This window comes from Medicago sativa, chromosome 2 (assembly GCF_051527215.1).
Source record: "Medicago sativa cultivar Bolivia chromosome 2, Bolivia_mono, whole genome shotgun sequence".
NCBI lineage: Eukaryota > Viridiplantae > Streptophyta > Magnoliopsida > Fabales > Fabaceae > Medicago > Medicago sativa.
This window is the reverse complement of record NC_140750.1, coordinates 1,964,445-1,987,944: the sequence shown is the minus strand read 5'-3', so window position 1 is coordinate 1,987,944 and position 23,500 is coordinate 1,964,445. Positions and strand designations below refer to the sequence as shown.

General features: G+C 33.6%; 1 protein-coding gene and 3 pseudogenes across 3 annotated transcripts; all 4 read right to left on the bottom strand.

Annotated features, from left to right (window-relative positions):
- Positions 1-626: 626 nt before the first annotated feature.
- Positions 627-5,148, bottom strand: LOC146943519 (uncharacterized; annotated as a pseudogene).
- A 3,819-nt stretch (positions 5,149-8,967) lies between these two features.
- LOC146943518 (uncharacterized) lies at positions 8,968-12,060 on the bottom strand (annotated as a pseudogene). Its single transcript, XR_015028106.1, has 10 exons — positions 11,800-12,060; positions 11,423-11,690; positions 11,220-11,313; positions 11,014-11,138; positions 10,828-10,918; positions 10,602-10,743; positions 10,363-10,520; positions 10,118-10,238; positions 9,850-10,028; positions 8,968-9,584 (listed from the first exon to the last, which is right to left on the bottom strand). The product of XR_015028106.1 is annotated as an uncharacterized LOC146943518 (transcript).
- Positions 12,061-13,540: 1,480 nt separating this feature from the next.
- Positions 13,541-15,124, bottom strand: LOC146943517 (soyasaponin III rhamnosyltransferase pseudogene; annotated as a pseudogene). The gene has a single exon (XR_015025591.1). The product of XR_015025591.1 is annotated as a soyasaponin III rhamnosyltransferase pseudogene (transcript).
- Positions 15,125-20,300: 5,176 nt separating this feature from the next.
- LOC146943516 (7-deoxyloganetin glucosyltransferase-like) lies at positions 20,301-22,561 on the bottom strand. Its single transcript, XM_085741816.1, has 2 exons — positions 21,932-22,561; positions 20,301-21,437 (listed from the first exon to the last, which is right to left on the bottom strand). Exons 1-2 carry the CDS (start codon positions 22,431-22,433, stop codon positions 20,494-20,496), a joined length of 1,446 nt encoding a protein of 481 aa, XP_085597942.1. The 5' UTR covers positions 22,434-22,561; the 3' UTR covers positions 20,301-20,493.
- Between the last annotated feature and the right edge of the window lie 939 nt (positions 22,562-23,500).

Sequence of the window (23,500 nt, the reverse complement as noted above, 5' to 3'; positions counted from 1 at the left end):
TGAGTACTAATGTGTAGATAAGAAGGTTACAATTGGAGAAAAATTGGAGTTGGCCCACTGATAATGTATCTGATATAATGTATGTAATAAAAGTAGAATTAAACATAAGTAATATGCATGTCAAAATTAGTTGTGCAGAAAAGGTGTTAGTCTGCATCTGATTATAGATGAGTGTTATGGGTATCAGCAAAATGTATGTAATTGACATGTTAAAAATTCCAATTTGTAGTGAAAGTATGGTTAGAGTAATTGTAACGTGTGTTGTTAAGATGTAGAATATATTGACTACCACCAGTTTGCATGTGTTAATTTCATCAAGAAGTTATATTAAAGTTAAATATTACATAATTTTAGAATGCAGATCAAAAGATAAGTGGACTATAACAATAAAGGAATTCTATAGTGCAAACTTAACATGATCATTGTTGAATTGTTTCCAGGATGCACTTGAAAATGGGATGAAATTCATTACATGCTCAAAGAGCTGGATCATCAATCCTGCATGTAAAATGGTATATATTGTAAGTTAGTATGATATGTGTTTTATATATGAGGTCTAATTTTTGTATGAATTAAAAACAACATTGCAAAACTATATAAAAATGATGATGTTTAATAATGTTCAGTTAAGTTACCTGTAAAACATTCTGGAAAACCTCTTTATAGACAACATTTGTTGTTGTTAGTTTTGCAACCTTTTTTTCATCATGCACCAAATTTTTTATACCTTTCTTGCTTGTTACTCTAGAAAGTGCAACATAAATTTGACCATGACTAAAAACATCTTTTGGTAAATATAAGCCAACCCAATCAAGACTCTGACCTTGGGATTTGTTGATTGTCATTGCGTATGAAACAACAATTGGAAATTGTCTCCGACATAATTTGAAAGGCCATGGAGACTGAGATGGTGACATATCCATACGGGGAATATATGTGATATTACCATGATGTTTGCCACCCATGATTTTTGCTTCCAATACATGATTAGCCATTTTTGTGACAACCTTGTTCCATTACACAAACCTTCAGATTGGTCTATATTCCTCAAAAGCATGATAGGACTTCCAACTTTTAACTTGATTTGGTGATTGGGAAGTCCTGAAGTACGTAGTGTACTTAAAAACTCAGGTGTTAAAACATCAACAATGCTGTTGTCGTTAAGTTCTGATCTATCAATTGAGTTGCAGCTGAAGTATACCCTTTCTTGACCTGTAAATGTAATACCAGACAGATATTAGGCTACAAAAATTGAAGGTTCCATTCATAAAATTAGTTTCAAATGATTTAATATTTCACCTGGCATTAGACCTAGAACATGGTCATTTATTTGGTCAACTACTTCGATTGTTGATGCTAGGATTGCTCTACTTTTCAAGTATTCATACGAATGAAAATTATTCAAGAAATCTGGATAAGTGCTTTGAATAATGGCTAGTATTGGATCATCATATTCTGTGATCAACATTTCTGGTGGAATAGGTATTTCTGCGTACCCATCATTTGGCTCACTAACCTTTCCTTCACCAACACTTAGAAGCCAATTTGAGAATTCTTCAATTTCTTGATTCTCTTCAGAATTAGAGCCATGTTTGAGTCTCATGTTTTTTGTGAGAGTTAGCACCTCAACATGATCCCAAATGTAAGATGCATTAATTGATGCATGAACAATGTCTGATCTGTCCCCTCTTGGTATAACTGGTAGAATCTGTCTAAAATCACCACCAAAAACGATTACTTTACCACCAAAAATAGTTTCACATCTGACATCTTCAGTACTCATTATATCCCTGAGTGTTCTGTCTAAACATTCAAAAATATATCTATGGGCCATTGGTGCTTCATCCCATATGATTAGCTTGGTTTGTCGTAGAAGTTCAGCCAAATAACTATCATGATCTATGTTGCAAGTTGAGTTATCGAAAGTAGGTACAGGCATTTTGAATTTTGAATGCGCAGTTCGGCCTCCAGGTAATAACAATGATGCAATTCCACTTGTAGCAACAGTTAGTACTATTTCATGTTTAGACCTCAATGCACTTGCAAGTGTACGCCACATAAAAGTTTTCCCTGTCCCCCCATAACCATGCAAAAAGAAAACTCCTCCATTCTGGTTTGAAACGGCCAACATGATTTTATCATATATCATGTGTTGTTCATCTATATAACATGTAAAAAGTAGCGTATAATTAGTGAACATTATGAAGTAGTAATCAAATAAACTGATGTTATGTTTGGTTTTGTGAAGTTATGTTACCTGTAAGGGTTGAAAATAGTTCTTGGTGTTCTGCTTTAAGGGTGTTAGTGTCATAACTGCGTTCATCATAGATGAACCTATTGCCCAATTGTTGAAGTATGTATCCTTTTGGATAAGGCAAGGAAGGAAAATCTTTCAAAGTTCTCCTACAACCTTGTAATAACTTTTCAATTTCTAACAATGTCAAATTGTGCAATTCTTCTTCAGTCAGTATTAGTTCTGTTGAGAAAATGTAAGGATAAATATATCATGTAAACTTATATAAACACAAAGCACATACATTGTATGTATTCAAAAGACAATGGTTAGAAACAACTTTTTATATGTAAAGGTTCCATACCTTTGTTATTTGACAAAGCACGTTGTGTGTGCAGTATTCCATCAGACAACCATTGGACAGTGTTGTGCCAGACATGACGTGGTCTGTTAATTGCTCCAGACATGAGCATAATAACAAACAATCTCCTTAAGAAATATCCTGAACCCCATTGATATGCTTCTCGAATTGCTCCAATGAATTCCCTGTCATCATCCAGGAATCCCATAGCAAAGCAAGCATCCTTGAAACTCAAGTACTGTATATCACCAACTTTTCTGATGTCTTCATATGTTCTTGGACCTTTAACTGCAGTTAACATTAACCTGAGGTAAAAAAGTTCCCCTGTTGTTGGTGGCACCCATATCAATCTACCAATAGTAAAACCCCTCTTCCTTGGTGTCCAAATACGTGTCTTTTTGTTATACACAAATTTGTTAACAAACTGACCGTATGTTAGTTCTCTTGCTGCTTCAAAATCTTTGTTTGCTTGTAACCATGCAGTGAACATAGACTCAGTTACACTTGCTTTTTCTAGGACATTTTCCATTCTAGAATGATCTGTAAAGTAAATGATCTTTTCACCAATTAGATGGAAAAACATACGCTCAACAGCTGGTCTCCTGCCATGAATTGAGAATGAAAATATTCTCCAACAGGCTTCACTTGGAGAAATATACCTACAATCCAAATATTCTTTGATTTCATCCACATGTTGTTGTATAGATTTCCCATTGGTCTGTGATGGTAGGATTCTAGCTGTGATGCGATCATATCCCTTGTGGATGTATTTGAATAAGTATTTGATGGATGTGCTCTGGTTACACCACTCCATGTTGATATGAGCCTGGTATTTGAGCAACAATTTTGTGTTGTATGGAACAACATGTCTATTGTCTAAGGTAATACCATTTTTTACAACAGTAAACGTTTTAGATCTCCTTCTGTAGACTGGATAGCCATCCTGATCAACAACAGTACGTTCAGTATACATTTTGGGAAAGTATTTAGAACATTTGTTATTTTTCATACATGGTGATGACAATCTAGCTTTACCACATGGTCCATGGATCATGTGACTTTTGACCAAGTTGTATAATTCAGTGTGTCTATTGGGATCAGGGATTTCTGCACAAATGATTTTGTCAATATCTTCTGGTGTAGGATACTTGCTTGAAGGATGCAAAAGATAAGAATGTGAGCATGAGGTAGGCCTCTTTTCTGAAATTCGATCGTGTACATATCTGATAAATATAAAGGTTGTTATGAAGAGGTTTATGATATTATCTTGATATAGCAATATATAAAGTTAGAAATAAAACACAAAAGAACTTACATGCCATCACTTTCCCAAGTACATGCCTTTTGGTCAAGTCTTTCATAAGCTCATCAAATTTGATTTTAAAAACCCTTGCAATGATGTCAGGACGATCAACTGGTTTAAGATTGAATTTTCCCAATTCTCTTGTGATCTCAGGCCAATTTGGATTACATGTAAAAGTTATAAATAGATCTGGAAATCCAATTGCACTTGAAATTGCCATCCCATCAAAATATAACTGATCCATGTACCTTTTGCTGCCCACAAAGGTTGATGGTAGAACAACTCTTTTACCTTGGATTATTTTTTGACTTTGACTTTGATTTGAACTGTTATTGGAATCAATAAGTTGTCTATACTTACCAACTCTAAGTTTGGACTGATTCCTTCTAAGCCAATTGAGCCGTTCAGATTCCATCATTGTGTAACCATCAACCAAAAATTGTTGAAAGAGTCTCCTTGAAAGAAGCAAAGTCATTGCTTCCATTTTCCTTGCTTGAATTCTAAACCCTAACCAAGCTTTAATTGTCAATCTGTTATGCTTTGTGATTTTGGTTTCATGCCTAAACCTATGCAAAATGTCAGGGCGATAACCATCTTCACCGAATGGAAAAAGTAGGGGATACTGGAATCCAAGATAACTTGCATGAAATTCATCAATTCTCTGTAAATTTCCCGACTGACTTTGCATGATGATATCTCTTCGCTCAGCTAAGTCAATGTCACCAACAATTAGTGCCGCAACTTCAGAAACAGTTGGTTTGTTGTACATTCTACCATCAGTTTTCCTCTCGGATATCAGTTTCAATCGCACATCTTGAACATGTCCATTCTTAAACACATCTCTGGCCATTCTGAAAGCCTGGGCATGAACATTGTTGTTATCAAGCATTTGTTTTAATTCTTTGACTATGTTCTGATCAATGTCTTTATTGTCTCTATAATGAGGAATAATAACACATGTGACATCTAAATTAGACGCAATTATATACTTTGGTAGTTGAATTAAAAACGAAAATGTCTATCAACAGAAAGATACCTAAAACTTGCCATCCTGTTTTCAATTTCATTATCTGTGTCATATATATATAACTGTGCAAATTTAGGACGTACTCCTGGCAAAGGTAACATGGATCCAATCCGGTGACACACTTGTCCTTGAATCCTTAAGTTTGGGGGACCTCTACCCTTCAGATCCATTGTATCCATTTGCATACCGGGAGATGTGAATGAGAACATAGCATTATATGTTCTAGCATTCTTCTGATAGTTCTTGCTTTGTTTGCTGATGTTTTGAAATAAGAGATTCTGAAGTAGCTGTGGAGGTTGTTCTAACATAGGTAGTTGTACTTTCCCATCACCACAACATAACTGAAATTTAGGATTAGTGGTATTCCTTGGTTTATGTTTCCTTTCTTGATACCACGTTAGTGCTTTGCATTTTGGACACTCCCAAACAGGATCACCAATATCACCGTAAGCTGTTTGCATTAGATTTATTGCAGAGATTATTAATTTAGTCACATTAAACATTGAAATCAGAATATAAAATTGAATAAACGACAAACCTTCGAAATTAATGTCATCATCTTGTTCAATGTCATCATCACTGCTGAAATCTGATTGGTTACTGTCTGTATTTATAAATTCTTCATCAGAGGAATCTTGATTTTCATCATCACTGTCTTCAGTTGGAGTTGGTAAAGAATTAGACATGTTGGCAAAGTATTCAGCATCTGTGTGAAGGTTTTTCCTATTATTTTGAAGCTGAGAAGTATCAACATACGTTGGTGTTGGGTCACACCATGGTTTGTCTTGGTGACTAACATCAATCTCATTGGTTAGATGACCTTCATTGATCATAGGAACATTGTTTCTTAAACTACTCAATTCATTCTTTTTGGCAGGCGATTGTGACTTTGAAGTGGATGGAGTATTTTCGAGAATCTGTTTTTTGGCCATGGATTTTGACCTGGTTGTAATGTAAGGAAAATGAGATGTTTGGTTAGGCTGGAAGATATGTGATGCAACAGTTTTTTTAGTAGGTTGAATGGTTCCTGAGAATTTATGAAAGAGGTTCAATCCAGGTACACTTCTGGTAACAGTTTTCTTACTATGTGGTATGTTGTAATGAAGATCTGAAATTTGTGTATTTTTACCAACATTTGTTGCAGGAAAATGATTCTCATCACCTTGTGTGGGGGGTGTATTCTCCTTTGTTGTAAGAACTGTAGCACGGGTCTTTCTCTTGGACCTTGAGAGAACGGACTCATTTGATGGATAGTCTGCATTATGCTCACTATGCATATTATCTTGTGGAGTTAAGTTTGGGGAAGGAGACCTATTTTCTTTGAGTATGTCATAGCCATACATTCCAGGTAACGATCTTTTAAGACTTTCAGTATATGGTGATATTTTGTAACGTAGGTCTGGAAATTCATGTGGTTTGGCAATGTTTCTTTGAGAATCATTAAATAACCTAGGTTGTATGACTGGTGGTGTGACTTGATCTGGTATGTTTGGCTGAAGTCTCTTCTTCTTAGTGTCAGCAATGTATGTAGAAGGCTGTGACAAAGCAGTACGCTTGTTGTTAACTTCAGTTTGTGGGGAAAACAATGGGCCAGGAATGTTCATAATATGTTTATTGGCAGTACCATCAGATACATGGCCAGTTCTACTTAAAGTAGTTTGTTTCTTCTTAGTAGGTGGGTTAACTGTATCAGACTCTAAAGTGGTTTTCCTGTTAACTGCTGAATTTGTAATATCACTTAAGAGGTGCCTTTTGTGTCTGACTACTTCCAATGCTGGTCTTGTTTTTTTGCAAGGAAATCCTTCGTGTCCTAGCTTGAGCAGCCTTAGTCTCGAGTGATACATGATCCTTCTTCATTGTCTAGGACATCCAAGGAACAAAATGGTACAGTAATAATAAAGATATAATCAAGAATATAGTGAAGAGCTAAAAATATAATATTTAGACCAATCCATCTATAAAAGTTAATTTCAATGTACATATATATATATATATATATATATATATATATATATATATATAGTAGTTATGATGGTAACTGATATGGGCATTGATGTCATGGAAAATGGAAGACTGATTAATGTTAGTAAACCAAGCAACAACTCCATTATGTAATTTGCTCCTAATACAGGTCATATGCAGCAGTTAATAGATAGGATAAAAGTTATGAAATAAGAACAAATGTAGAACAAACCTTGGCAAATCCATATACAAAATGGGACATTAAAAATTCAGATATAATCAACAATCCAGTGAACTGGTATAAATATAATATTCAGACCAATCCATCTAACAATGTTTATTTCAATGTACATATAGAAGTATATATTTATTATTGTAAGATTTATGTAGATTTGCATGATTCGGTATGATGGTAACTGATAAGGAATTTGATGTCATGGCAAATGGAAGACTGAATAATGTTATTAAACACAGCAACAACTTCAATATCTAGGTTGCTACTGGAAATGTTCATGTGTAGCAGTTATAAGATAGGATAAAAGTTATGAAATAAGAACAAATGTAGAACATACCTAGGTCCTGTTTTGTTTCAATGAAATGTATTGAAGCATGTAACTCAGGTTGGAAGGAGTAAATTTGTTAGTGCTGAAGTGTTTGTAAAGTTCCTGTTAATATGTGTTTTATTTTTTTGAAGACTTCAATATGTGTTTTATTATTTCCATCATTTAGATATATTGAAAATGCATTATAAAATATATGTTGCAGTTATAAGATAGGATAAAAGTTATGAAATAAGAACAAATGTAGAACATACCTAGGCCTTGTTTTGTTTCAATGAAATGTGTTGAAGCATGTAACTCAACTTGGAAGGAGTAAATTTGTTAGTGCTGAAGTGTTTGTAAAGTTCCTGTTAATATGTGTTTTATTATTTCCATCATTTAGGTATATTGAAAATGCATTATAAAATATATGTTGTATGTGATGAAAGCATGCTTTTGAACACATGTAGTTATTAAAATAGAAGTTTAATATGGACTCAAAAAAGAAATGACTAAGTAGATACCTACAGTTGGACCAAAAAGTAATTTTCTTTGCACAACAAATCAATGTAACAGGTATGGTACATATGATGTAGTGGTGCTCAGATTAAAAATGATGGAAATAGTCAAGTAGTTGGCTGAATTAGATCTGCGGGTGATGATGATATACAAAAGTGATATCTTGGCATTAAATGCATGGCAGGCAAAGAGAGGGAGATATTTGGAAGATGTCTTGTCCAATATTGTGTTGGTTGTCTTCACAGGTATAAAGAAATAAAGTAATGATATATCTCTAAATATGTAGGAAAAACTTTTGTAGTGAATAAAGTTTTTAAATAATCCAACATCAAAACCACTTGTAGTCTAAAAAGTACATAGTTTTTGAAAGGACGGTATTCTTCTTCAAACTTTTTGCAGTATTAATCCATATAAAACTACTTGGCATATTCTTGTACAACATTTGTACTATATATCCAGTTAATACTACTTAGCATATGATATATGATCCAGTTAATATATATATCCAGTTAAAACATAGTATATATATATCCAGTTAATACTACTTAGCATATGAAACTTGTAAAACATGACTCCACCAAAGGTTGAGAAAGGTGTTTTTATTTAAGATGTCTTATATGGATAGATTATTTTAAAGTTGGACCTCATTATAGATTGAAGGGATAAAGAATCATTAAATGATCTTACTAAATATAAAGTTGGAAATCAATAAAGTTGGAACGCAAGAGCATTACATAAATTTGAGCTATAGTATACACGTATGAATTGAATGATATTGTTATTGATTTTCACAAAAGTATGTTGTACAGTGCAAGGTTTATTTAGATTTACTTTATAAAAGTCTAAATGTATATATCAGCGACTGAAAACAGCAAGAGAAAAAGTAGTAGTTGGGAAAGTTATAGTCATGAATTGCAGAAATATGTGTTAGGTCATATGGTTTCGTAAGGAAGTTGGTACAGGCCTTAAATTTGTTAATGAAGTTGAAATAAATGTTATCAACCAATAACTGGAGGTCATAAATTATAAAATGAAAGTGGTGAGTTAAGTAATATAGTAATCATATAATTTAGTAGCAAAGCATAAATGAAGACAGTCTGGTACCATTTGGGATCTAAGGATCAACCAAGATATTTAAATTACAAAACATGTTTTAAAGTGCATAAGGATCAAATAGGAATAGTGGAATTGGAGTCAATAAAATCATCATAAGCCACTTCTCTATGTTGATCATAACAAAAAAGTTGTTCCTGGTCAGTACAACATCTTACTTCTTCTCCTGTTTGATGAGCTTGGCTCTCTTTGAAGAAGAGTGTTTGGTGGGAATGAGCTCATCATGGGGTGTTGTCTGTGGTACCACAACCTTAGGTTTCACAGGAGTAGGGGTGGGTTCATCATTGATGTTGTCATTAGTAGATGGAGCAGCAAGAGAGATGTTGCTTGTAGGAGTGAGCTGTGTCATGGTGTCCCAATTTTTTGAAGCTCCAGGAACTTTAAAGTTGCTAAGAGGTGTCATCTGGCTGAGACTCTCAGGATCATGGTCAGCTGTTCCAGACAAATCCTGGTGGTTGATTACATGGTTAGCATATAAAAAGAGGTCAGTAACATATATAACTACTTGATATAATTGGTTGAGTAATACAGAATGTTTATTGTATATAAGAGTGTAGGTTATTTACCGCAGAGATATTGATAAAATCATCATCAAGATTAGTCGGAGTAACAATGTCCTGAATCATACCAGTTGGCTGAACCTCAAAGTTATCTGGTTCCACTATCTTTAACATGCAAAATAGTGGGTGTCATATTAATATGATGTATGTTTATTGTATATATAAGGATAACACATGTAACTATGCTATACCAAGGCATTGCCATAGTCATTTAAAAAGGTAATGAGTGTGATGAGTGACCTGGTAGTTAGGGAATTTCGACTTCACTTGATCAATAAAAGGTTGTCCTTCCTTAAAACAAACAACAGAAGCTGATTTCCACCTTGGCTGCCATTTGAGCTTAAACACAAAAGTCTTTTGAGCAATGTCATCCATAATTCTCGGGTACTCTAGTCGATTGGTTAGACCAGCCTAAAGAAAAATGAAATAAGTTATCCAACAGTGAGTTAATAATGTTGTTGAAGGGACTCTGATATAACAAATCACAAATGTTAATTAACCTGAATCATGTTAATGCGGAGCTGAGCAGCAGATACTCCCAACTACTGAGTTACCTCGCGGTCCCATAAAACAAAGGTACTTCTTTCACCTTCATAAGACACTTCAACCTCAAGCTTGTATCTGTATCCAAGAGTATAACTATTAGGCGATGTGTTCTTATCAGATTACTTCAATTTATCAGTAATACGCTATGTAAAGAAAAAGCTATTGCATCTCCTTAATTTTGCACAACTATATTTAATACCTGACTATCTCTGTCTCAGTATTGTGACCATCATCACATGTATAAGGAGGTTTGTCACCTTTGGCAGTCTTAGGGCATTTGTGGCAAGCAAAGTAGTACCATCCATTTTTTGTAGAATTAACCTTCTCAACCTTAGCAACAGTGACACAATAAGTGATCTGGTACAAAAGAAACCCAGATTAGATTTAGAAGTAACCTGTGCACTCTATACTGTTTAATGTTATAAAAACAAATGATACCTGGTCAAGTTGGATAACTTGAGAAAGTGGGATGACAGTGTTATTAGATAGTAGATCTTCCTCAGAAGTATACTGTGTGCCAGAAAGTGACTGCGTACAGATTAGCTGACTTTGAGATTGAACTTGTTCGTCTTTAGGTAAACTGGATTAGTAATAAAAACATACTTGAGTGATATATAGCAACCTACTTAGAATCAAATGTTTAAAAATTTGTAAACATAGTTACCTAGCTCTGAATTGATTGATCTCTAGAATGTCAGCATTGATGAACAACTTAGTGTAAGAGTAAGTGTTTGAAACACTGAGAGGAAAGCGACCTAATGCAGCGAATTGAAAGATATAAATGGGATTTTTTGTTTAATATGAGTAGTACACATTAAATTAGGGTGGCTAATATAAATGAGGATATAACCTTCTTCTTTGATTTTGCAGTAAGCAAGCATAACAATCAGTGGGCCACTGTATTTTCTCTCAGTGTTAAACTTGATAAACCTACCAGCATACTCCTCCCACAAAGTGCAGTTAATTGAGATGTCACTGTAAGCATACATGGTTCACATTGTTATAAGTGAGAGTCTAAAATGAATATTGAATTAGGATATAAGATAAAATATATACCTTAAATCTTTCATTGTAAAGTTGACTTGTAGTTTTTTGCCGGTTCCTTCTGTAAGCTGGCAGTATCCCATTTCTTGGACAACTCCAATAGCATCTATAGATTTTATTCATGTAATGTTATAAGCATGAGATGTAATAAGGAATTGATGTATAACAGTCATATAATTTTTAATGTCAGATGTGGAACACAACAACCAACTCACGGCATAATTGATCAGGACGCCACTTTCCAGCCAAGATCTCAGCAAAAGGTTTGAACTTCATCTCCGGAACTGGGATATTATGCACAGTGACATCAACAGCTGTGGTTCCACCAGTCCATCTCAGTTTGTATTTGTGATCAGAAGCTTTGAAAGGTAAGTCATTCTTAAGGACATTAAAGTTAGATAATGTGTATGTAGAATTCTCTGTTAACAGCTTGTCAACCATAGCTTTGTATCCAGTAGGGACTATAACTTGTATATCATTCCCCTACAACCTCAAACATAGTGGTGTTATATTCTACATACAGTACAATTAAGGAATTTAAGTGAAATAACTTGTATATCATAAGGACCATGAAAAAAAATCATTAGTATACCTTGGCGTCAACTAAGATCATCTCTAAGTGTTCCTTCCCATCCTTAACAACAGTCCATTTGTCTTTCACTCTAACAGCTATTTTCCATAAGTCTTTGTTCTCAGTAACGTCAGCAATGAACTGAACTGGCCTTTCATACATAGAGGCTTCATAAAACATACAAACATGTGAGTGTAATAACCAGAAATCAGGAATCAAAAGACATGGATAGTTAAAAAGTATATTTTAAATTACAAAAGTGAAATGACATATATAGAAGAAAAAAATGAATTATTAATGAGAATAAAACAAAGTTGTTTGATGAATAGCTGAACCCATTAGATCTTATAACAAAATAGTGGAAGAAGACATGGTTAGATAACCACAATGGTGTTCTTATAAAAAAAATGAAAAACATGTAAGAAGAATAGATGGTTATGTAAAAAGGTTTGAACTTTTAAAAGTGAAATATTAGAATAAAACAAAGTTGTTTGAAGAATAGCTGAACCCAGTAGATCTTATAACAAAACAGTGGAAGAATACATGGTTAGGTAACAACAATGGTGTTCTTCTTTCAAAAAAATGAAAAACATGTGAGAAGAACACATGGTTGGGTAAAAATAACAGTACTTTGAAAAGTGTAATATTAATTAGAATAAAACAAAGTTGTTTGAGGAATAGTTGAAACCAGTAGATAAAAGAAAAAGGATACCACAATGTTGTAAACTTTGTTTTTTTCTCAATGGTAGGAAACCACAATGTTGTAAACTAAATAAGAACAATAAAGCTCAAAACACATTATTGGTTTTGTAAAAGTGAAACAAAGGAACAAAAACTGGATCTGACATCATGAAACATATATATAGAGTAAATATCAAAAACCAATGGGAACCATGAGATATATATTAAAACGCAAACATATGTTGCATGGTAGAATACATATGAGAAAAAACCTGAAGACATGACATCTATGAACGAAATTATATCACCATGAAGAAATAAAATACATTAGAAAGGTTATAGTTTTAGAGTTGTTACCAGCCATGGACATAGAGAGATAATGAGTTTCTTCAAATCTGTGTAGTTAGGAGAGAGTGACAGTGGTTTGGAGTGAGAGGTTAGGTTATAGTACTAAAAAGTTATGGAATAGTGTTGTTTTAGACTGATTGGGTATCTGACAAAAAGATGTTTGATGTTCAAATCTGAGCTCCTCTTTTCCCTCTCAAAAGAGACGGTTAGCATTGGTTAGGATGTAATGTGAGTGTATGGTTTTGTTGTACAAATAAACCGGACCGAAATGCTTTTGTAGTTAGATGACATCATAGAGCTAACTTTGCTGTGCAAACAAAGTGACCCATTGCAAATCAAATTAGTTACATGACATCACTTAAGTTAATTGTGCCCATTTAGTTGCATAAAGTAAATTGTAGACACATTTTACCCTTCATTAGCTGGATTGTCATTAAACCAGCATGGGGCAAGATGGTGTTTTCCACAACATCTTCCCTTCTTATATTAAGAGAGATTCATGAATCCAAGATTTAAATACAAAATAGCACAGTTAGAGATTAGAATTTCTTCTACCCACCAACACATTTTCAATCGGTTTATGATCTAGTTATTTTGTTCAAGCATGCATACCATTTATGATCTTTATTTATGTAAAACTTTCATACCACATAATTGCATTCTAGTCTACTTCTCCTGCCATGTTTGTGATATGCAAATGCAGAAGTTGATACTTGATAATTGACTACAGTCCTTTCAAGTACCAAAATATATTAGATTGTATACCAAAATATTTTAGACTGCGTTCTAAATTATTCAACAAAATAAATAAAGGAAACACATGATACAAAATTACTAATCAACTTAGTTGTTGGAATTGGAAGGAATCCTATACTTGTAAAGAGCATCAATGAAGTCATCAATATATTGATTATGAATATCTTTTGAACTGAAAACCTTCCCCAACTCTTTAGCATTGTTCCTTAAACTACTTCCTTCCTCATCCACAATTGCCAACCTCAATGAGTGAGCCACAGAGTCCCTGGTAAAAGACCCATCTTCCTCACTCCTTGGTACCTCAACAGCCACTTCCTTTTCCACCAATGCCCTTGAAAACAAACATTGGTCAAGCAAATAAGGCAGTGTCACAAGAACATGTCCAAAATGAACCTTCTCAATAACAGAACCAGAACCACAATGACTCATACATCCACCAATTGCTCCATGAGCTAAAATCTTAAGCTGAGGTGCCCATGTCTTCCAAACAGTTCCGCGTTCTTTCGTTCTTTCCTCAAATCCTTCAGGTAATTCAAGTGTACCCTCTTTCAGATTCTTCAAAGTCCAAAAGAAAGACAACCCAGAAAGCTCAATTCCATAAGCCAACTCAGTTAAATCTTCTTGACTCAACTTCAACTCACTCCCAAATCCAATGTAAACAACAGAAGATGATTCTCTTGAATCCAACCACCCTTTGATTTTCATCAAATCAGGACTGTTCTCTTCCTCTTCATCATCTCTTATCTGCATAGAAGGTGGAATCAACCCAACAGGAACAACAGGAACATTGTACTGTCCAGAGATATAATCCAACCATTCACCTTCAAGCTCTCTTGAGGTTCTGAGAAGTAAAAGATCACAGCTTGAATAAGCATTGTTGAGACCAGAATCAGGCATGTTACCTGATTCATCTCTAAGAGCTGTGAAAGCTCTAATAAGCTCACAAGGTTTGAGATGAATAGTTGTTTGAAAAGGAAGCCATTTATGCGGGCCACATATGTCTTCAATTTCGAAATTTGTTTTAATTTGATCCTTAGGTCGATCAAAAAAACATATGTTCCAAGCTGGTGTTATGCTGTAATGAACAGAAGCTATGTTTAGGCTTTTAGCTATTGGTGCTAACCAAACAGTACCATAATCGTAGAAAACCCAATCAGGTTTTGATGTTTTGAGAATCTCAATAATATCATCTTGAAGACCTTGATAGGCTAGTTCAAGGTATTTGTTCATGTTTATTGGAATGTCCATTGTGTTTTCTGCACCTGGTGGGAGTTGCTCTATGTGTGGCAAAGGCAATCTTACCAATTTGATGAATGGTTCAATGGTTTTGGGTGTTTTGGGCATTTGATCAATGTTTTTGGGGCTGTTAATGAAGGTGACAGTGTGACCCTTTGAAGCTAGAATTTTGGCTACTTCAAAATAAGGGTATATGTGTCCCATAGCTAGCCATGGGAGCATTACAATATGAAGAGGTTTGTTACTATCCTCTTCATTAACAGTAGAACCCATCAAGACTTGGATTTGTAATTTGGAAGGTATGAATAGCAACTAGGATAAATATGCAAGAAATTAGTATGCAAGAGTTGAAGATATAGTAACACTTTTTGCATGCATTCCACGCAAACGCAAACTTGCACGAGAACCTCGCATTTGAGGGAAAACTTGATATAATACTTATATATTAGACTTAAAAATTAGTGTATATGGTCATGATCTTGCACGAGAACCTCGCATACCACACAAACTTGATATAATACTTATATATTAGACTTAAAAATTAGTGTTAGACTTAAAAATTAGTGTATATGGTCATGATCTTGCACGAGAACCTCGCATACCACACAAACTTGATATAATACTTATATATTAGACTTAAAAATTAGTGTATATGGTCATGATCCTGAAGAAACAACAAAAATAGTAGTTTTTTTTTTTTGACAGGAACAAAAATAGTAGATAAAAATACCAAATATTAATTTTTAAAATATTAATATAGTTTAATTTGCTATTTTAATAGTAGAGATTTAAAATATTAATTTTTTAAGATATTAATATTTTATCATTATCTATAGTTCAAAATATTAAATTTTTATTATTATCTATTTTTTCTCTCGATATTTTAATTGTAGATATTTAAAATATCTATTTTTTTTTTTTATAAAAGAGAAATACAAATTATTTTATAGAAACTATGCTTTATTTTTTTTTTTACCAAAGAAAACTAATTCGTATCATTATTTAAAATATTGTCAATACAAGGAGGACAAATCTCAAAGACACGGTGACTAGCCCAAGAACAGACCGCCCTAGCAAGAGTGTGAGCATCCATGTTCGCTTGTCGCCTAACAAACTTTACCTCAAAATCGGGATGTAAAACTAAAATATTGTTTACAAAGACTTAAAAATATTTACAAAGACTAAGCTTTATAACTTCTGTCAAAAACAATATTTACAAAGACTTAAAAATATTGTTTAAAAAAACAAAAAATATTGATTCAAAAATATTCGTTACTAACAAATACTACAATAAAATTGAGCCACATTCATAAATAAATGCAAATAGAACATGGAAATTGGTACAAAAGGTATATTCATGAAATCCAAGCCATCTAATACAGAGCTAGTATATCATTAGTATAGGTAGACATTTCCCATGGTGAGAAAATTAATATTCCCTCCGGTCCTAAATATAAGCAAATTTCACTTTTTAGGTTCATTCAATTAATGATGTATGTGGTTCATATTATGGACCACATACATCATTAATTGAATGAATGTAAAAAGTCAAATTTGCTTATATTTAGGACCGGAGGGAGTATTTGAAATTCATCTTCCAACTTTTCTTTTTGAAACATTTTAATATTAATCAAAACATTTATTATATTAATTATTATTTTGTTGTAATCAACCAAATTTTAATTGAACATTTTCTTATCGATAAAAACAAATTGTGATTATTATTCCAACATAACTGTCAAATTTTATTTTTTTAAGGGAACTGTCAAATTTTATTATGTAGCGATATGTAAATTAATATTTATTTTATTAATTATTTAATGAAAGTAATAGTAATTATTTTAATACTTTCGAGTAGTTTTTTTCATGTAAGATTTTGATGATGTGTACACGCATAGAGTATGGTTTTTTTTTTTAAGGAAGAGCAAAGTATTTTAGAAATAGGTCAATCAATAATATTTGTTTGGTTGTTTTTTTTGCAGTGGTCGGGGTTCGAACCACAAACGTTGCATATACACCCTCCAGTCACAAATATAAGCAAAAATCTATGTTTTAGATTCATTCAATAAATGATGTATGTGGTCTTTATTGTAGACAACATACATCATTTATTGAATAAATCTAAAATATGAATTTTTGCTTATATTTGTGACCGGAGGGTGTATTATGCATTGTCCCTATCAATTGAGTTAAGCTCACGATGACATTTGTTTAAATTTATATTTTAGGAAATGATGTCATTAGTATATAAAAAAATAACCTTATTTCCAAAATAATAGTTAAATCGCCAACTAAGCTAAGTTCATGATCATTTTTTTGATATGATTTTTGTTGTTGTAGAGACCACTATAAAAATATATAGAAAGGATATGCAAAGTTTCGTAGCATTCCGAAGACGCCTCGATTTATTTTGTTTTTTCGACCAAAACATACAAAATCGCAATTTTGTTCTGAGCAAGCATATACTGACGGGTCAAATTTTTCTCTCCAAATTTGTAGTCATGTTTAAATCATCATAACAACCTCCACAAAGAAATTATGGAGTTTTTAAACGAGAGACAAATTAATCATGATTTTTTAAGAAATTCATAACTATAAGGAACAAAAATTCATAATTAATTAGTCACTAAAAAAATTTGCAGTGGAGGTTTTATGATGTTATAAACTTGCCTACAAAATTTGACTTGTGAATATATACTTACTTATAACAAAATTGCGATTTTGTACAGTTGGGTCGAAAAATCAAAATAAATTGAGATATCTGTTGCAGAGCTTTCAAGAATACTACTAAATAAAGTCATAACAATTAGGAGCATCTCTGGCATTTTCTAGCTACATGAACTAGAAACTAGTATCTCTAGATATTTCTTGTAATAAAGTAGTAGCACTAAATGCTTCTACATCTTTCTATGTACATCCTTACCGGAGTAGTATAAATAGGACTCATCCCCAAGTGTTTTAACATTCAAGCATTGAAACATTCAAACAATAACAACTTTCACTATCCATGATGATATCACAAACCTTACCTGGCAATTGAAGCATTCAAAAGTTCCTCTATTTCTCTACCTTTACTTTTGTCTCTTAGCCATATAATAGTGTTCAATTAATGATAGTGGTTCTGGTTTTGTGCAATTGGGCTTCAACAATGGGCAATGACACTCAGCAAATAAGGAACAACTGATCAAGAATTCTGCTCTTTACCCAACAGAAATTGCTTGCTCCCAACCAGTGGCGGATCTTGAATTTTTTTTGGGGGTGCCAAATATTTGAAGAATATATATTAAAGAGTTTCAAACAATTTACATGATTGTAAACTGGTGTGGTGGTAATATTGCCATGATTCATTTATTGATTCATACATGGGGATGCTGGTTCGAATCCCACCAGGACAATTTTTTTGGTTCGAATCCCACCAGGGCGATTCATACATGGGGATGCTGGTTCGAATCCCACCAGGACAATTTTTTTGGTTCGAATCCCACCAGGGCGAATTTTTCTTATTTTATTCTACAATTTTATTCATACATGGGGATGCTAGTTCGAATCCCACCAGGACAATTTTTTTGGTTCGAATCCCACCAGGGCGAATTTTTCTTATTTTATTCTACAATTTTTTTGGTTCGAATCCCACCAGGGCGAATTTTTCTTATTTTATTCTACAATTTTTTTGGTTCGAATCCCACCAGGGCGAATTTTTCTTATTTTATTCAAAAAAATTGCTGGTTCGAATCCCACCAGGACAATTTTTTTGAATAAAATAAGAAAAATTCGCTTAGAATTACAAAAGGCAGTGTGCCATGGATCGAACATGCGACCTTTGGATCGAAAGTTTAATACATTGGGAGGACCGCTTAACATCTGCAACGACAATGAATTAGTGAAATACTATGCATAATATCAAATTTATATAAAAACTGGAGGGTGCAGTGGCACCCGAGGGTCTCTGAAGAGATCCGCCTCTGCTCCCAACTGAAAAGACAAATTTACTCATGCGTGGGTTAACTCACGTTGCCTTGAAAAAAATAATCGATCAACCCAATTCAAGAGGTAGAGGAATCAACAGAGGAATTTAATTCCCCAATTCCAAATCGATTTCGATTGCAAAACCATTGCAAATCTGAACTCATTAAAAGCATATATTGCTTGCTGCAATCAATTCCCCAATTCCTCATATATTGCCGACACAATTAAGACTTGTTTAATGTGTAAATTCTCCAATGAAGACTCATTAAAAGCATATATTGCTGTTGGTAAATTCTCCCATGTAAGACTTGTTTGCCGACGTACAATTAATTGTTGTAATTAAAGGAAGGGTTGAATTTCCATAGAGTTTAATGTGTTGTGCTTTGGAAAGGAGGGGTTGAAAAATTGGAAAATTGGAAACAAACCAACCGTTTCAGTGAACGATTTGGAATTTGCAGAATCGGAAAATTGTTTAATTGGACCAACTAGCCTCTTTGATTACATACGTTTTGCTATGGTTGCTTAATTTGGAATTTGGATATTGCAGAATTGAAAAATGTTACGTGAAGCTTGAGTGAGTTTGGGAAGAAAAATACAAAAATTGAAAGAAAGAAAACCAACGTGAGTTAACTCACGTTGAATTTTGAATTTTATGCAATTTTGTACTAACGTAACTTAACTCACGCAGCGTGAGTTAACCCACGCAAATTTAATATTAGCGTGAGTTAACTCACGAAGGGACATTTTGGTCTTTTCACTTGGGAATGAGCAAAAACATTTGGGTAAAGAGCAGAAGTCACTGATCAACTACAAGTCTACAACACTATGTTGCACTTCATTTCTAGGACTTCTCTTTTATTCATTTGTCAATATTAGCCAAAAAAAAAGACTAGAAGACTTGGAAATTTTGCAATTTTTACTTGGTGATCCCAATTTTTTTGGTGAATTCTGTTAACCAATGCAACTATTTAAGTACTCCCTCCGGTCTCAAATATAAGAAAAGATTCTTTTTTTAGGTTCATTGAATAATTAATGTATTTGTTTTACAATGTAGACCAGATACATTAACTACTCAATGAACCTAAAAAAGGAATCTTTTCTTATATTTGAGACCGGAGGGAGTATAAAACATGGAGGTATATACTAATATACATTTGGAGAGTCGATACTATTTGGAGGTTTTCAAGAGTTGAAGGGTCACTGACATACCGAAGGAAACATTAGGGTCCTACCATTTATAAAGGCTAGGATTTGATTTAGATTGTTTTTGGTGTTTTAAATTTTTATGTTTTGGTATTCTAGCACATTCTCTGCTTTTTCCTATAATATGACCCATAAGTCAATTATTAGAGATAATACAAGAATCTGTAAATTCATCAGAAAAAACAAAATACAATAATTTGTCAACAAAAAAAAAAAAAGAATAACACAAGAAAATAATTTGCCAAAACAAAACCAGTAAAGCATTCAAACAATGACCCTAGATACAACATGAATAAGGAGAAATTCAATGTTGAATCCTTTTATAAAAAAAATTAGGTAAGGAGAAATTTTTATTAATTAAAGTGACATTAATGACCATTTTGCAATTGTCTCACATTAACGCGATTTATCACTGAGTTACCACCAATCTCGCATTAACGCGATTTGGAAATAAATCAAAATCATCCTCAGGAAGATTTTATTTCCAGCAATATCTAAATTGAACCATTAATGTCTCTTGTAGCCTTAACTCTTGAAGAGCAGCACTTCACTTACCAATTTTTCCAAATTCAAAGAGGATGAACCATCAACATTGGTTGCTTCTTCTGCCATTTTCTTCCACTCAATTGCTTTTCTCCTCAACTCCTTACCCTTTTCACCCTCTATTAACTCTACCACAAGTTTCTCCACTTCATCTCTTGTTACATTATCACTATCCATAGCCATTCCAAATTTCCATTCACTACAAATGTACTTGCAATTGAGAATTTGGTCATTGAAAATTGGACAGCAAATCAAAGGCATCCCATTACTTATACTTTCAATTGTTGAATTCCAACCACAATGACTCAAAAACCCTCCCACTGCTTTGTGCTTTAGAACTTTCTCTTGGGGACACCAACCTACCATTAGTCCTCTATCTTTGGTTTCTTCCACAATTTCTTGTGGCACAAGCAATGTTTCAGTTTCACCCTTAACTAAATCAGGCCTAATCACCCACAAGAATTTTTTCTTGCTATTTGCTAATCCCCATGCCAATTCAACTAGCTCGTTATACTTCATGACTATAACACTTCCAAAATTCACATAGAGAACAGAATTTGCTTCCTGTGAATCTAGCCATTTGAGACACTCACTCTCTTCTTTCCACAAATTGCATTGAATGGATTCAAATCCATTATTTTCTGAAATTTGATCAAGGAACAACTCAAGTGGGCCTAATGTGTAGAGTTTAGGAAACATTGTGGAGAGTTCATTCAATACATCATACTCCAGGGCATCAAAAGTTGGTAGAATAATAGCCGAAGCTTTTGAAGCTGCTTCTATTTGTTCTGCAACAAAGTCCAAAAGTTTATCATTTGGATCTGTTGTGTGATATATGCCTGGAAGGTTTCTTAAAGTAATGTTCTTCATGCCAGGGATCCAATCTATGATGGTGTCTAAATGTCCATTTGTCAGATAACTCGCATCTGCAAATTAACATAAAAAAACGTACATTAGCATTTATATGTGTTGAGAAGTCTCACATTGAATGAGATAAGACCTAAATATATATTTATAGGTGGTGGTGGTGGTCTTCATCTTACAAGACGATTTTTTAAGAATAGAGTTAGGACCAACTCAAATTTTAAGAGGGTATAAAAACTTATCCAATATCCATTGAGCCACCCGCTATAGAGTCACTCAGGTCACGCTCCATATGTCTAGTCCTAGGCGTGTAGGGTTTTGAGAAGTCCTACATTGGATAAGCCCTAGCTTTGTAATGGTTGAGTTAGTCCCAACCCATATTTTAAGAATATGAATCAAATTATAACCATTTAGTTGAACACAAGTGGCTAATGAACTTCAGTTAAGGACAAACCGTTCGAGAGAATCCGAATTTGAATCCTGAGTGAAACATCATCGGTCCGACATAAAATATAACCACGTTAGATTGAACATTGTAAAGGTGTGCAGTATATACCTTTCAGTGGTGTTAGACCTTTTTCCATGAGATTCTTGATTTGTTTGTAGGTCATGAAAACACAAGCACTATGAGCCCAAAAGAGAACATTAGGCAACCCAAATTGCTGAGATGCTTGAATAGTGAAGGACATGATACCATCTGATATTATGCAAGTAACTGGAGGATCATTGAGTTTTGATACAAGGTTACAGAATGGTACCAGACAGTTTTTACTTGTAGAGTCACAAAGAGCAGGAATGCTTTGAGTTGCATCCATGTTGTTTGTGGGAGGAAGACCATCTGGGATGGTTTCAAATTGGAAATCTTGCAAACCATTGACAACATTAGGACCAATGGATTTGAGTAAGCGTTTATGGTTGAATTCGGTGTTGACAAATGTTATGTAGAAGCCTTTGTTGTGAAGTATTTTTGCTAGTTTGAGAAATGGATTTATGTGACCTTGTGTTGGAAATGGGATTAGAAGAGCATGTGGCTTCTTTGTTCCAGCTAGTAAACCCATCTTACATGAATCATTGTTGGATTGGAAGGAAAGTGGATAATGGATAAATAAATACTACTACTTGTCTATTTAGATTTGTATATCTTTCCAATACCACCGACATGTTACATGAATCAGTATCTCTTTCCATACACCTAAATTGTCTACATTAATGTATGTCCTTTAATTTGGTAGTCACTTAAATTTCTGGGACATCAACTCATGCTTTGGTCCCATACACCTAAATTATCAACATTAATTGCTGTCCTTTAATTTGTCAGTCACTTCAATTTCTGGGACATCAACTCTGTCAAAAACACTGACGAGTGTTGCTTAGATGACATGTAAAACCGAGAAAGCATTTTTTTATATTTGATGTGTTAGTTTAGTTCTAAGAGTTTACTAACATTTTGTGATAAAGGAAGCAGGCAAATGAGCATTGAATGATAAATTAACATATAAGACTTCATAGTTTTTTTTTTAATAGTTTTTTGCATATTTGGATGGTATTTGGTAGCTAGTTTTCTCATATGCTTATCAAGCACCACAAGGATGAATCTTTTCATGATATTGTCTATTTGTGAATTAGGTTCCTTCCCTTTCGGTATAATAAATATATCCAACAGAGCAGAATAACATCATGATCAAGGGCATTATAATTATAATTAAAGACAAAACTACGTGTAAAACTGGGTGAACAACTATAACTGATCTTAAAAAACACAAGAGTCCAAGAAATGGGTTTGGCGTTGATTGGTTAACTTCTTTATCAACATCTAATTTATGTCAAATACATAACATCAATTATAATGATGTGTAAAAGCAAGTATGAGTTGTAATGCATAATTTGAATGCAAATGCATAGAAGAACAATGGAAGTTATTGAGAATCAATCGTGAAATTAAAGAGAACAATTGAAATTTCTTGGAAGACATTGTTAGTTACAATCAATCGACCCCGACCTGATGGTATTAGCTTGAGATTTGGGAACGTGCTCCTCCTTAAGGTCTCGAATTCGATTCTCCCGTTATAACTTCAACAAGTAAGTTCACTCTAAATTCATATATCATGTTGTATTACAAATTTAC